At 34.4% G+C, this 15,115-nt stretch overlaps 1 protein-coding gene across 1 annotated transcript in view; it reads left to right on the forward strand.

The window, feature by feature from the left end:
- LOC106134331 (neuropeptide CCHamide-1 receptor) overlaps positions 1 to 15,115 on the forward strand; it is a 117,493-nt gene that overhangs the window by 43,458 nt on the left and 58,920 nt on the right. Inside the window, exon 2 of the mRNA XM_013334350.2 lies at positions 14,831 to 15,021. Within this exon, the coding sequence (XP_013189804.2) occupies positions 14,840 to 15,021 (182 nt within the window). The 5' untranslated portion in view covers positions 14,831 to 14,839. The remainder of the gene's footprint in view (positions 1 to 14,830; positions 15,022 to 15,115) is intronic.

Genomic DNA, 15,115 nt, shown 5'->3' on the forward strand with positions numbered 1-15,115 from the left:
CGGACATGCTTCTGGGGTCCAATCGGAATTAACATGATTAAGAAGTAAAAATCCAATTATAATAAGACGAGAAATGGACCGAAATACGAGTTAGGTTAGGTTAGGACGTAAGGCCAAGAAACTTACTTTTGTATTATAAAACTCTCTCTTAACAAAAAACAGTTCAGCAACTAACCACGTTTATCATAATCATGTCCCTTGCGGGGTAGACAGAGCAAACAATTTAGCAAAAACAGTCTTGATAAGACCGGAACGGAAAGTCCACGCTGTATGGCTTACCCCTGGAATTGAGATTCAAATAATAAGTGACAAGTTGCTAGCCCATCGCCTACAAAATGAATAGCAAATTTATGAGCATTTCTCTTAGTCGCTTTTTATACAAAGAAAAATATGCAATGGTCTGATTCTGAAGTACCATCACACGGTACATTTTATCTATTTAATTTTAAATAATCGCAATATCAACGTCTAAATTTTATTCCGATTTATATTGTACATACTTTGTTTTTTGCATCATTGTCACACTAAAATTTATAAAACGTAAATGAAATTGAAACAAATAATTGTATCTTCATATTTCTCTATAACAATGTAGCTTCTAACTCGTAGAAGTAAACTCAATTTAAATTATAATAAATCAAGAAATTAAATTTACCGTTTTAGTCTGAAATGGCCGGGCTGTTCTTGGTATTTCATGATTCTAGTTTTACCGGAACTTCAAGATTGTTCTGTGTTGAGGCAAAATGTTATTTCTCTCTCTTAAAGAGCAAACTTAATTGAGTGGGATTCCTTTGACCACAAACAGCTTTTGTATGAACCTGTTGCTGTCTGGAATAAATTGTCGGGAACAGAATCTGGGTTGCACCAACACTATGACCATAGCGTTGGTGCAACGCAAGTTCTGTTCACGTCTTCATCCCTTACGGGGTACAAAGCAAACAGCAAACAGTTTAGAAAATACTGAAAGGCCATATTCCGCTGTGTAATTTAATGATGGAATTGTCACTTAAATATTGACAGGTCGCTAGCGCATCGCCTATAAGAAAAATCCCAAGTTTGTCAGCCTTTCCATTAATCGCCTTATACGACATCTACGGGAAGGGGATATAGTGGTCTTATTTTTAAATATCGGGACCCACACGGCTATAGAGTAATAAAAAAACAAAATAAAAAATGATGATTATAAAACCAACAAACACACATCCATATTAACAGTACAGTTTTTTTCAACTTTGAACTTTCGTGTTGAATAGCATTTAATCCCATCACTCCCAGTACATAATTAGATCCATGGCACTATGCCAAATGTTGTCTCTTCAACGATGATAGGGGGTAATCTTTACCTACGTTTCGGGTTACAAGATAAAGAACACTTAGAAGCATATCATGCTACAGTAACAACCAACTATAATATGTAATACAGCCTGCAATAAGAGTATGAAGCAAAGGCTAGTGGTTTTCGGCACTTAAAATAATTAAGAACACAGTCTCATAAGACATCACGTGTCTCGGTTCGACATTAAACATCAGATTAAAAAACGTGTCAGATTTCACGTGTCTCGTTAGAAAATAATTGTCACGCAAGTCATCACTTGTCTCGTAAGACGAAATGTGTGCCGTACGACAGCACGTATGTCTGATCAGACATCACATGTGTCAGACTCGTTTCACTTTCCACATAGTAACTACATCTTTGAAATTATGACGACCCTTGCATATTTCCTTTGTTTCATTCACATTCATCAATCTTTTAAGCAAGCTCAGTGGTTAGGTACTAGTCTTGACCAGATTCCCGGCACAGAAGCGCCGGGCAGCCAGAGGGTATCGTGGTGAAATGCCTGCGATCCCATGATGCCCTCAAAATGGCAAGAAGGGCGAACGGAGGGGTTTTAGTGGGTAGGCTGGTACACTAGGTGCCAGGAGTCCCACACTCTCCCGGGTGAAGACCCGGGGGGTTGTCCGTAAAAAGGATAAAAAAGGTACTAGTCTTGACCTGACTTGTCACTGGAACACAAATAATCGAATAATTTTATTATTATGTATCTACAAGATACTCATCAGATTCCAGTTCCAACACTCGTGTATGTCGTATAAATTTCAATAAAGACTAGTGAAATCTATTCGAACATACCCAAATAAGACAAAACACCCTTTGAGCGTTGAATACAAATCGTGCCCCAGAATCGTTATTGGTACAACATCTCGAGAATTACAATTTTGGAAATTCAACTTAGGAAAGACTGAAATTTTCAAATGATAAGTTATATTAAATCTGTGCTTGTTTGTATCAATGTATTCGTATCTCGAAAAAAAAATAATAATATTGAAATGGAATTCGGACAAAAAACTTTTTGAACTTGACAAGTGGTGACGCTATATAAACTTTCTTTTAGGTTTATAAACTACCTTGGAAATTTATAAACTTGCGGTTCTTGTATTTTTCCGGTGACATAATATTAAACTCTTCCGTTACTGAGTGACTTACTGCCTGATTGACGGACAACGCACAGCCCAAACCGTTGGGTCTAGAAACTTGAAATTTGCAGCGTGCAGGTTCCATTAATGCTCTTGGTATGCACTAAGGGATAATTTCCCGAAATTCCTGTGGGAAAAAATTTTTACAAGATTTTTCGAATCCTTGTGTTTCCAAGGCCAAGTTAATCAAGTTGTTGTAACTATCGTAGCCTGCTACGCCGTAGCTATATGTGCTACGATTATTCGTAGCAGGCCTACGAGAATACGAGTAGATGCAATCAAGTTATCCAGTTTATTGCATAATATCATGTTCCTTACAATCTTGCTTCTTACTCATACTCGTATTGTAAATGCGAATATTTATTAGTATGTATGTGCCGTGTGGTTCCCGGCATCAATAAAAAGAACCACTCCATCTCGTTTCCATGGATAGCGTAAAAGGCGACTAAGGGATAAACTTATAAACTTGGGATTCTTCATTTAGGCGATGGGCTAGCAACCTGTCACTATTTGAATCTCAATTCTATTACTAAGCCAAACAGTTGAACGTGGCCTGCCAATCCTTCCAGGACTATTGGTTCTCTGAAAGACCGTCACAGATAAAGACGTGATTAAAGAAAAAAGAAGAAAGTATAAATATACTCTTGTTGCTTACTCATTCAAACATAACAAACATGTAAAACATAATTTAAAAAGGTCCAAATATGTGGGAAAACAAACATAATCTTCACAGTGAGCGACATTTTATTTTCTTCTTAAGACGTAGCAACCACTTAACTTTGTCCAATCAGCTTTAAATCTATGGAGTCTGCGCCACTGCGACCTTCGAATGACAAGACTCTGAGCCGACAGATGCCGCGAAACTATATTCGCTTGAATGAATCAAACACTTCGATATATCTTTAATGTCACGGTTTTTTGAGCTCCGTATGAAGTGTTAATCTTGTTTTGAACTACAACTTTTATGTACTTTATTTATTTAACTTCATAACATAATTTGTTATAATTAAATGACTAATTTAAAGTATGGAGTGTTTTGTACAAGTCAACTGAGTGGATCAATATTGTCTTTATCGCACATAAAAAACAATATAACAAATTGACAAACAGTCATTGGATTTAAAAGAATTATGTACAACGGCGCATATATAACGCCATCTTCAAAAAGCGGCGAATTTAACGCCATCTACAAAAAAGCGACAAAATTAGCACCACCTAAAAAGCTTCGAATTAAAACACCACCAACAAAAAACACAAACAAATAACTTAATTTTTACTTTTACTATAAGATGGGATTGGAAACTTGGAAAAACTAAAATATAAAAAAAAAACAAATCTACTATAACATTATTTGATAATACATATTAGAATTATTTCTTTATTTATATATTTTCCAAATACGGTAGAGGAATAATTTGTTACAACTTTTTAAACCGATAATTCGAAAATGTATTCGAATTATCGAAGTTCGTATTAACAGTCGTGACAAGTGGTAAAAAATAAAGAAATCACTTTCAACCCAACAGAGATAAAAGCTATTTATGATGTAGCAATTTTATTATAAATTAAGAATTAATCGAAAATGTTCGTATCGATTATCGAAGATTTACTTTGCCATTGTTCGCAAGTCGGCGATGACGTCACATTTGCTTGTCTTCAATCATCCCTCGTGACAGGTCGAACAATAGCCATATCCGTTTCCGATTTCCACATCACCAGAATAGTCTAGTTATGATTAATGCTTCAATAAAATCAAAGCTTCTTAATGTTTTCATCATTTTACCGGACTGCAAAGGTAGGGTTATTTAATATTTTTACCAGAAAAAGAGAAGTGCCGGGTGATTCTCAGCACTTTGGAATTGGACCATCTATCCCATGGATGCCGTAAAAGGCGACGGAGGAAAAGGCTAATAAACTTGGGCGTTGACTGCAACTATTTGAATATCAATTCAATCATTAAGCCATATAACTGAACGCGGCCTTTATAGTCTTTTCAAGACTGCTGACTCTGTCCCTGCAAGAAATATCGACGTGATGAACCGCGAGTCGGAGATTGTATATGCTCCAATCCATTCTTGCGCGATATAGTCTCTTCGTTGCTATTGTAGAATTCTTCGCTGTGATTGGTTGTTGGCGTGTGACGTTAGAGATGACGCCACAGATTAAAAAGTTTAAAGATTAAAGAGTTTCTTGACGAATTACTGAAATTTGTTTCTAATTGACTTATAAATTTTTTAACTGTGTAGTAATAATAAAATATGTGATTATACATATAAACAAACTGCTTGACTGAATGACTGCATTCAGTCAAGCAACTTGAGTTGAGTTGTTTGTGTTTACCCTTTAGTCGTCTCCTACAACTTCACGAGATGAAAAAATGGCTTAATTCAACTGTGCTAATAAATAGAAGTTAAATAAGGTAACCAACTTATGAATACAAACAATGTATGTCAAAATGTATGAATATGAAATGTCCATTCAAAATTCGTGCCTCAAAATTTCGCCACACACGCGTTTATTAAAACGGCATCATTTGAATTTGAAATTAGGTTTATTCACAGAAGTCACAAAAATGTGGCTGCAGAATTATCATTCTATAGCGTCTGTGGTAGATTTGAAATTGTATGAAAAAGATGTATATGAATACACACATACATACATAAATACTACGTTAATATAAAAAAAAATATTGGTTATTCATATTTAAATTTAAAAGTAAGAAAAAAAATAATACATTCATTATTTTTTGCTCGGTAACACTTTATATATACAATTAAAAAAAAACAATAAAAATAACACATTCAACTTCTGTACTTTTTAAATTTGGAACGAACAAAGTTCGCATTCTCGAGCTGTATTTACATTAAATTGGATATTTTAATAACGTCGCTTGAGTCTGAAATTTAATATTGGATAATGAAATTTTTGTGTTAAACTGCAATGCGTGGATTTGATATAAGTAACTCCTTTGTGGTCATGAGGCTTGATATGTAAAGAGAAATTTGTATTTTTGTTTTCTGTCACTAAAAAAAATAAAAACAATACAGAGAGCCGACTGTATTTAAAAAAAAATGGGACAGACACTGACGAAACATTTAGAAGTAAAATTTGCTACCTTTTATCAGTAAGAAAATATAGAAAATACTCACGGGCGTGAAGCCTAGTTAAAAGCTATGTTGATATTCAATATAGTATCGACAAATTAGTTTTGGATCAAACGGAAAATTTTTAATAAGCCAATAAGCTGAACGTGGCCCATCAGTGTTTTTAAGAATGCTGGCTCTGTCTACCCCGCTAGGGATACAGACGTGAGAGTATGTATGTATCAAACTGACTTTGTATTATTGGTCCGTGTATTTACTTGAGATTTTTCTTCCCAATTTGAAAATATTAAAAAATCTGCACAATTTTGTGCATCTATACATATAATAAATCTGTAGAAAGGTCAATTCTGTACATTGAAAATATTGAAAAAATAAATAGCAGGGGGTGTTACTGGATCGATACCAAACACAAAAATGTGATTAAAAAAATTTTTGTCTGTCTGTCTGTATGTTCAGGCATCACGTGAAAACTAACGGTTCGATTTTGATGAAACTTGGTATAATTATACCTTATTATCCTGGGCGTAAAATAGGATACTTTTTATCCCGAAAAAATACGAAGAAAAAAAATCTTTATTTTTCAGTTTATCCATAGACGTTGTTCTGTAGAACCGCGAACACACGTTGCGTTACCCGCAGTGGATTTAGCGCCATAACCTGTAGCGCCGAAAGTCGGCTTTGGCTTGAACCGTTTGCTGCACAAGCAGGCCGCTACTAATTACTATGAAAAAAATACTACATAGCTACATTAATTCCCATCAAGCTGAAAATGAGTATAATTATTTAAAACACAATCAAAAGCATTATTTCAAAATTCCCCAAGATTCCGGTTTAAGGAAACAAATTTACTCACGGTCAAAGGTAAAAAATGGGTGTATCGCAATTTTCTTTAAAACGGTAAGTTTTTCAAATCGGAAAATTACCTCAGACATGAATTGTAGATCATAAAGTTATCTATAAAAAAGGTATCAATAATTTTTTTCAACAAAGCTACCGTTTCTGTGATATTACGATGCAAAAAGTTGCAAGCGTCATAATATACATCCGTTTCCTTGCCACCTCTGAGGTAGTGTACTATTAGCGCGTTTTTTTTAACATTTTTATTATTAAACTTGAAAATGTCTGAAATAGGTTAAAATAAACACGTGTTTTCACTACGCAGTGGCACTCAAGACTAACTTTCGCATTTATTATTAAAAAAAAATAGAATAACCCTAAGTGAAGAAAATCATCTTAGGACAATAATAGAGATTACAATTATCAAATTCAATGCAATAATCAAATTAAAACTAAAACTACTTATAAAAAGAAAGAAAAAAGATGACTACAAACTAAAATTTAATTTATAAATTGTACAGTCCTTGCATAGCATCAACATGCGGGAATGTGCCCAGAAGGCTGGCAGCATTGCTAATTCGAATGGCAATGCTGATTCTCTGAGCCAGATAATTTCCAGCCCTCCGGTCAAGAGATACCTCAATTAGCTTTTTCGACAATTGTCGGAAAAGCTGATGGGCAGATAGGCCCCCCGGTCCCAGAGTTTCTACCCCAAAAGGTTCAAAAGTATAGATATTACCGATAACTACATATTTGCGCCTTTTCGAGGTTTTTTGCCTCATTTGAAGCAGAACGGCCTTAGATTTAGTAACCTGAAGATGAGAAGGCGCAAGTGTGTCGACACAAGTAGCATCCCACACCAAAGGCCGCCCCAATCTCCAGGGTACCAAAGTCATACCATCCGGTCTCTTGGCATCATCCCGAGCCAGACCGTTTGGTTCTAGAACGGCTGGAACATGGATGGTGGCAAGAGCACGGAGGATTTTATCATTTAGGGCGGCATGGCGCCCTAAACGGCCGGCACTCCTAGGGCATGAGAGGCCGTGGTGTCCATAACCGACAACGGTATCCCCGCAAGGACTACTATTATTAAAGACTAACGGTATTTCATGTGTTGAGCATTCTGAGATAAAGCAGCTATACGACCCTAGCCACGTACACAATTAAACAGAGAGACAGATGTTGTCTCAAGGTTTCACTACAGTATAAATGAAGGGACTGGGTTTCATTATACTTATGTATATTTAATATTTTGAATTCAAGTTAAAATTACCGATAGAACAATATTTTTACTTATATTACTGCTACATAGAGTATATACGAGACGTGCTTATGCATATTATGACGCTTGCAACTTTTTGCATCGTTATATCTCAGAAACGGTAGCTTTATTGAAAAAAATAATGATTCCTTTTTATAGATATCTTTATGATCTACAATCTATGTCTGAGGTAATTTTCCTATAAATCCGTAATCCGTAATCCGTTTTTAAGAAAATCGTGAAAATCCCATTTTCTTACCTTTGACCTTGGGTAATTTTTTTCCTTAAACCGGAATCATGGGGAATTTTGAAATAATGCTTTTGATTGTGTTTTAAACAATTATACTCATTTTCAGCTTGATGGGAATTAATGTAGCTTCATTCCTATTTTTTGGTCTAAATTGACCGGACTGAAAATAAAATGGAGAAATAAACCATCTACGCGAAGACCGACATCCGCGCGGACGGAGTCGCGGGGGAAAGCTAGTGGTTAATAAGAGAAAAAGTTTTACTAAGTATACTTCCCTACTTATAATTATAATCTATATATAATATCTTAATGGCGACCGTACCCGTGTTAACTCGATGTAACTCAAACTTTATCCACATAAGCTAACATTTGGAAAATCTTTTAGCCTCTGGTATACAACGAGAGGATAATACTATCGACAATGGTGAAAATATTTCCATAAATCTTTCCGATTTTGGTCACAATAGGAAAGAATCCTTCATTTCATACACATGTGAGTAGTTCTATGCAGAACGTATCGGCAAATGGATAAAGTATTGAATCCACTAATGTCCTGATTATCGATTTAATAAATTAAATACTTATTTTCAATATACACCTTATTGTGACTTTTACTATAATCACTATTCTAATAATAAATCTACCTAATAAAAAAATGTCAAATTCCTAAACAACTAAAAAAATTACCGTTTAAGTTAGGACCCCTTGGTAGTTTATTTAGAACTACTTAACAATATATGTGTTTCCTATTTTGAGCATTTATTCTTTGATTTCCATTAAGCATCCATTAAATAATTTTAACACATCACGTGGGACAACTCAACTAGCCTTTTAGGAAAAATGATGGTTTAGTCGTAGATAATCAACACTAACTTACAACAACACTTACTTACTTATGTCCTTTTTTTAAAGAAGTTTTTACCGTTGTACCTAGCTGTAGCTAAGCGTAGATCTTTCCTAGGTATGATTCTTTCAGTCAGAAGGAATCCCTCATAGGTATGAGTCCGCCGTCCGCATTTTTATGTCATATTACGTATTACAAAAACATTGTTATGTACTATAAAGTATTTACAAACAAACTAACTTTACATGAATTAAGAAACTTAATATGTAACAATAATATTTTTCAATAAAATCTCGAATTTCTTAGCGGAGAGTTAAACCTACGAGATTGTATGAAGAGTACGAGTTATAAATATCGATGAAGCGAAATAAGTATTCAAGTATCATTGCAAGTAGAAAGATTGATCTCTGCCACTCCAAGAGAGATTTGTTTATATCATATGAAATAAATAATTTATGTACTATACAGGAAAGCATATATGTACGAAACACGATGAAGCCCCATTTTAAATACTCAATCCTCATGTAATCGAACAGGTGTCGCGAACCGCTTTACACGATAGGCTCTGCAAGATTGATGGTTAGTTTCCGACGAACATCCTTTACTATGAAGTTGTACTATATGCATACACACCTAGTGTATGTTAACGCGTTTAGGCGCGATTTTATATATTTTATATATAAAATCGCGCCTCTTTCCGCGTATAACAATTCTGCATACGAGTTATATTAACACGTTTTAAATCGTCATGTTCCTAATGTTTTGTTCTATTACGTCACTAGTCATGGTCACGGTACTAGGTCTGTGACTGCGGACAAGCTGAAGGTACCTAGGGTAAGTAATTACTATGGCGATAGAACATTAAAAAAACGCTTGCCCTACTTACTGAACAGTTTGCCGGCAGACATTAGATCTGTATGTGGGACCAATGCATCAATTAAAAAAAACTAAAAAAAAAATTACTTCTCAATTTCTATACAAGTATGTAAGCATATTTCACAACAATACCTTGAAAATCTTAAGCAGTTACCAAAGTTGCATTTTCATAAACACAGGATAAAAATGTTTTTGTTTTCAGCTTACGAAACTTTTCTCAAACAACCAAAGTGAAATTGAAAAAGTTTTTTAACCTATATACGTGAATCAATTAGCTATATTGATTTATTTTGAATGGATGTCTCACCCGATACACATCCCTGATGACCTAGTGGTAAAGGTTTTGCCTACTGGGTATAAGATTCAATCCTCGAGTACAATACATAACTTTTGTGATTGTTCTTTAACTCGATCTCAAATTAATACTTCCGTTAAATCTATTTGTAATTTTCAAAAGGTTGACTAGTAGATGCTTTTTTAGTTTTCAACTTGTTGTAGATAAAAATGATTAATTCGTCCTACCTGTGATGGAACCCAGACGTGTTCTGAAACACATCCGCAGTAGGTAAGTCAGGTAAATTACACGAGGAGATTTCTAAATAATCAACCTGTGCCGTATTAACAGATTTTCCTTTGTTAATTTTGTTTATAGATATTACACTATGAGAATATGCATAAGTATAAGATGAAGGCTTTTAGAAGTCAAGTATATTTTTGGAAACCAAAGAATTAAACGCCAAAAAGAACAAAGCATATATAAGTAAACACACCAAAACAAAGTAATATTGCAAAGCCATTTTAAATTCCATTCACGCGAAGCCTTACGTTAAAATACGGATACAATGACTGAAGAATATCTATGCCCGTTATCACAAACAGAATTTGAAAGCTATTCCTACAGGAATACATTTTGAAATTTAATATATACGAGCACAAAAGGGTTCTATTCTCATGTTAAAGTGATCCGAGATCCTCAGTTTGAGTGTGTCAGTGTTTATGCATAGTGGCTTTCAAGTCATCGATTGGGAAGTTTTCTTAGGCCTGTGAAAGTTTACGTACAATATCCATACGTAATATATGGGAATTTGCTCCAGGAAGTTTTTGCAATTGCAATTTAGTTCCAAGTTTAATTGTGTTATTTGCTTTCGTATTTACTTCCATGGAATGAACATCGCAAGCTTAACGTGGGGCGCTGAGTGTAGTCTGGTTTTTTTAAAGTTTTGGACTTAAAAGCTTCGACTGGCGAACTTAGTGCTAAAAAGCATTCTCCAAAACTCCATCAAGCTTAAGGAATATAATGTATATAGTTGACGCAAAATTCAGAGTAATCTGTCTATAGATATATTAGGGGATATTTTTATTATCCTACTATAGACCAAAGATCATTTTTGAATATAAAGAAATCATGCGGTACAATGGTGCGGTAGATGGATAAATAAATCCAAAGATAGAAAGAATTAGCTAGTCCACCATTTAATATCTTAAGTATAAAATCTATTAAGTTTAAATTCTATTTTAAATTTTTTCTTTAATGAACATAAATAAATATGTAAGTAGGCCTAAGTGCCCTAGTAACAAAGTAAATAGTATAAATGAAAGAGTTTGTTGGAGATTAAGATTTATTTAATCAAACTCTGCTGTTCTTTATTCCCTTTTGAATGAATTCAGGCGTCTCAATAACCCTGTAACTATTTCAGTCAACTGAAATACGAGTAGCATCAAGGAAATTTCATATATACATATATTTGTAAATATTTATATTTACTTATAGGTCGTACCTCATAGTATTTAGACAATTAGATATCTATACTCGTACCTTATCAATAAATATTAATCAAATTACGCTTTTTTCCCGGTGGGATAGGCAGCGACTTCATCTTTCTAGCTACAATTCCTACATTTTTCTTCAACTGTCTCTGAATTGAATCTTTTTCCCATCCCATGATCATGTTTACTGATCCAGTTTATTTAAAATAGTACATATATTCATAGAATCACGCTTTTATCGGAGTAGGCAGAGCCTACATCTTTCCGCTTGCCCCGATCCCTGCATATATTAAAACAGTACCGTATTATAATAGTTTGTAATACGTAATTGAATCAACAAATGAAAGGTTTATCTATTTATTGTGTAACAAAAGTCGAGTCGCCGGGACAAAGGGGCTTCAGTCCTGGTTTCCGACCGCAGACCCGCCATTTTCCTTTTATCCCACTAGTTCGTGATTTGCTGCCCGGATTAGATACGACAAAGGCAAGGTTAATTGTCACTGCATTGTATATGGGCGTAGTGATTTGCTTACCCACCGGCTTATCGATTATCAGACATGCTCATTGTTCTTTTCATTATGAATCATTTATCATTGGTCAGCAGGACCAAAATCTGTTATAACGACATAGTTCCTTCTTCTTTTTCACTCTTATATACGCATACGCATATACACTACATGGGGTACAAACAACATGACAAATATATGAATTGGAAGCCAAATATCTAATTGTGTAATATTTTTAATCTGCATTTTGAAACAATTTAAAAGATGTTTTTTTAAAATAATGTTTCTGATTGATTTGCCTCAAATTCAAACTTCAATAAAGGACATACTAATTAAAATTTATTTATTATCAAATTTCATTTTGTTTCTAACAAAGCGGATTTTAACAATTTTGTTTATTAAAAGACCTACTCATGAATTATAAAAATCTACTAATGCGTAAAGAACTTTATAGCTAAGTACTACTTTCAACAATTTGAAACAGAATAATTTTATAATTAAAAGCATTAGTAAGTTAAAAACGACAAACTGAGTAGGAGTTGGAGAAGCTTTTAAACAATCTTAATATAAAAGTAGATGGGACATTTGTAACGCTTTGGTTTAGAGGCAGGCCAAATTTTCATGTTTAATTACTTTGTTTTAAGCTAGCTTTTATCCAGAACTTCCTTGAGAATTTCCAGAAATTATAAGTTCTATGTCTGCTCTACAGAAAATTATTGTACTTATTTATACGAAATTCCATCTTAATCAGTAGTGCCGTAAAATCGAGACAGACAGTGAAACATATTTTACTATGAGAAAAAAAAATGATTACCGCTAACGGGGTGCACACAACCAATACTTTCGAAATTACTCAAAGGTTAATAATGAAATTGAGATTAATTTAATATCAAGTTGCTAGTGTATCGTCTGTAAGGAGAATCCTAAGGTTATAAGCTTTTCAGACACATAATAAATGCTGTTAAATGCATTGTAGTTTCTTCCACCGCTTTTTCTCTTGCGCTTTGGATTTTGTAATTAAAAGTTTCGGTGACGTCATTATTTAGTTTCTTTTATACTATTTTAAAAGTAAATATGTTCGCTATACTCGTATTAGCAATATTTCCGTTACCTGAATGCCCCAGTAGTTTTCGGTGAGTTGTAGGAAAACAACACGCCATAGTACTAAAATGGTGCTAATAAAATGTTAGTACAACGTTCCACACCTTTCACTTGTCTTTAACAGACGTTAACTCTTATCATTTGTAGCGGTACGATCTTATGATATCCCTTGGGTTTTTACGGGAGGATAAAATAAAGAACGTGCAGAGACAAAACTAGGTTTAAAAAGAATAGTGGCTGATCGTACATTTTTACACTTCCAAACCATCGTAAATTTTGGGAAATTCTCTACGAGTGAAAAAAGGAAACGTCATAACAGTCAGTCAGTGACCTCTTTTATAACATTTAAAATTTAGTTTTATATTAACGAAAGAATATCAACATCCTGGCTTTAGTCCCAATAACATATTCACTTGTTTGATGAGGAGCGCCCTGTGACCAAGATCCTATTTTGAGCGAGTGAGGTTTTTACAAGACGCAACTCCCAACTGACCTCCACAACCTCTGCAGGGGAACCTAACCCGTGGATTAAATCCAGTTTCATAAATGTGCAAGTTTACTCACTATATTTTCCCTCGCCGTAAGAGCATCGGTTAGCACTCAAACTAATGTACATAACTCAGAAAAGAGTCATTGGTACATAGTCGAGTTAGGATTTGAACCTGTGCCTCCACGCATTACTTACGCATTTAGGCCGTCGACCACCGACAGTCTTGTATATAGCTAAAGAAGTTATTACACAGCAGACCTTCTATCTTCATATAAATATACCTACTTGGCTTTTGTATCATATAGTACATTCTATTCAGGCGTAGTAATAACGTTACTATCTCTAAAAGCCGACCTTATTTCATTCACACATTCACACCAATGTTACGGTCACCTTATGAGCCTGATAAGTATTTAAACCAGAATAGTGAATATGTTTAACGTAAAAGTATAGGATCATGTTTACTTTTAACAAATTACGAACATAAAAATTGAAATTTTAAGTTCAAATAATCTTGACGAGCAAAACTTTTGATTTATTCCTTTTATAGCATCGGTTAGCATACTATTTCTCGTAAATTTCTGTAAAATAAAGGTATTACAACATAAAAACAAACAAACTTATCTCTATTTTTTCCCCAATTTTTGGTAAAGCACAAGTTAAGGCAAGAAGGGAGATAAAATGTATACCGGGTCAAAGTTTGAATTACCCCACTGTACAATTGTACATTTTTTTGATGCAATACTAAATTCGACCACCTCTTTTCCAGGCACGAAAGATAAAATGTAAATTTATTGAATTCTACATAATAGAATTTTAAAAAATACCTCCTGTTATGAGCAGCATGCCTCTACTGACAACAAAACAGAAACACGCTAGCAAGATGCTTCGTCAAAGAGAGACAGTATATACATACACATTGAACTTTTATTTTTGCCAAAAAAAAACCGAAAATTATCCACAGCAGGTTTTGAGAAAATTGCACAAAGATTAATACCAGGTATTTCATTGAGGTTTACTCAATCTGTGTAATTTGTCCCGTAAATATTTATTTTGACGGCCTCTGTGACGCAGCGGTAGTGCGCTTGTCTGTGACACCGGAGGTTCCAGGTTCGAATCCCGGCCAGGGCATGATGAGAAACGAACTTTCTCTAATTGGCCTGGGTCTTGGATGTTTATGTATATAAGTATTTATTATAAAATATAGTATCGTTGATTTAGTATCTCATAACACAAGTCTCGAACTTACATCGAGGCTAACTCAATCTGTGTAGCATATATTTATTTATTTTGTTTAATTCGAATACCATTTGTTTCAGATATGAAATATGGAGGACTACAACGAGACCTACACCAACTCGTCGGAGTCCTACCAGCCCTATTACGAGAGACCGGAGACTTACATAGTGCCGCTGATCTTCGCTCTCATCTTCGTTATCGGAGTCGTCGGGAATGGCACTCTGGTAGCCGTCTTCGTGAGGCATAAGGCTATGAGGAATGTGCCTAACACGTAAGTTTTAGAAATACCTTTTTCTATAGTGTGAATAATAGAAGTTTACATACATACATATAATCACGTCTATATCCCCCGTAAGGGATATAGA

This window comes from Amyelois transitella, chromosome 17 (genome assembly GCF_032362555.1).
Source record: "Amyelois transitella isolate CPQ chromosome 17, ilAmyTran1.1, whole genome shotgun sequence".
Lineage (NCBI taxonomy): Eukaryota > Metazoa > Arthropoda > Insecta > Lepidoptera > Pyralidae > Amyelois > Amyelois transitella.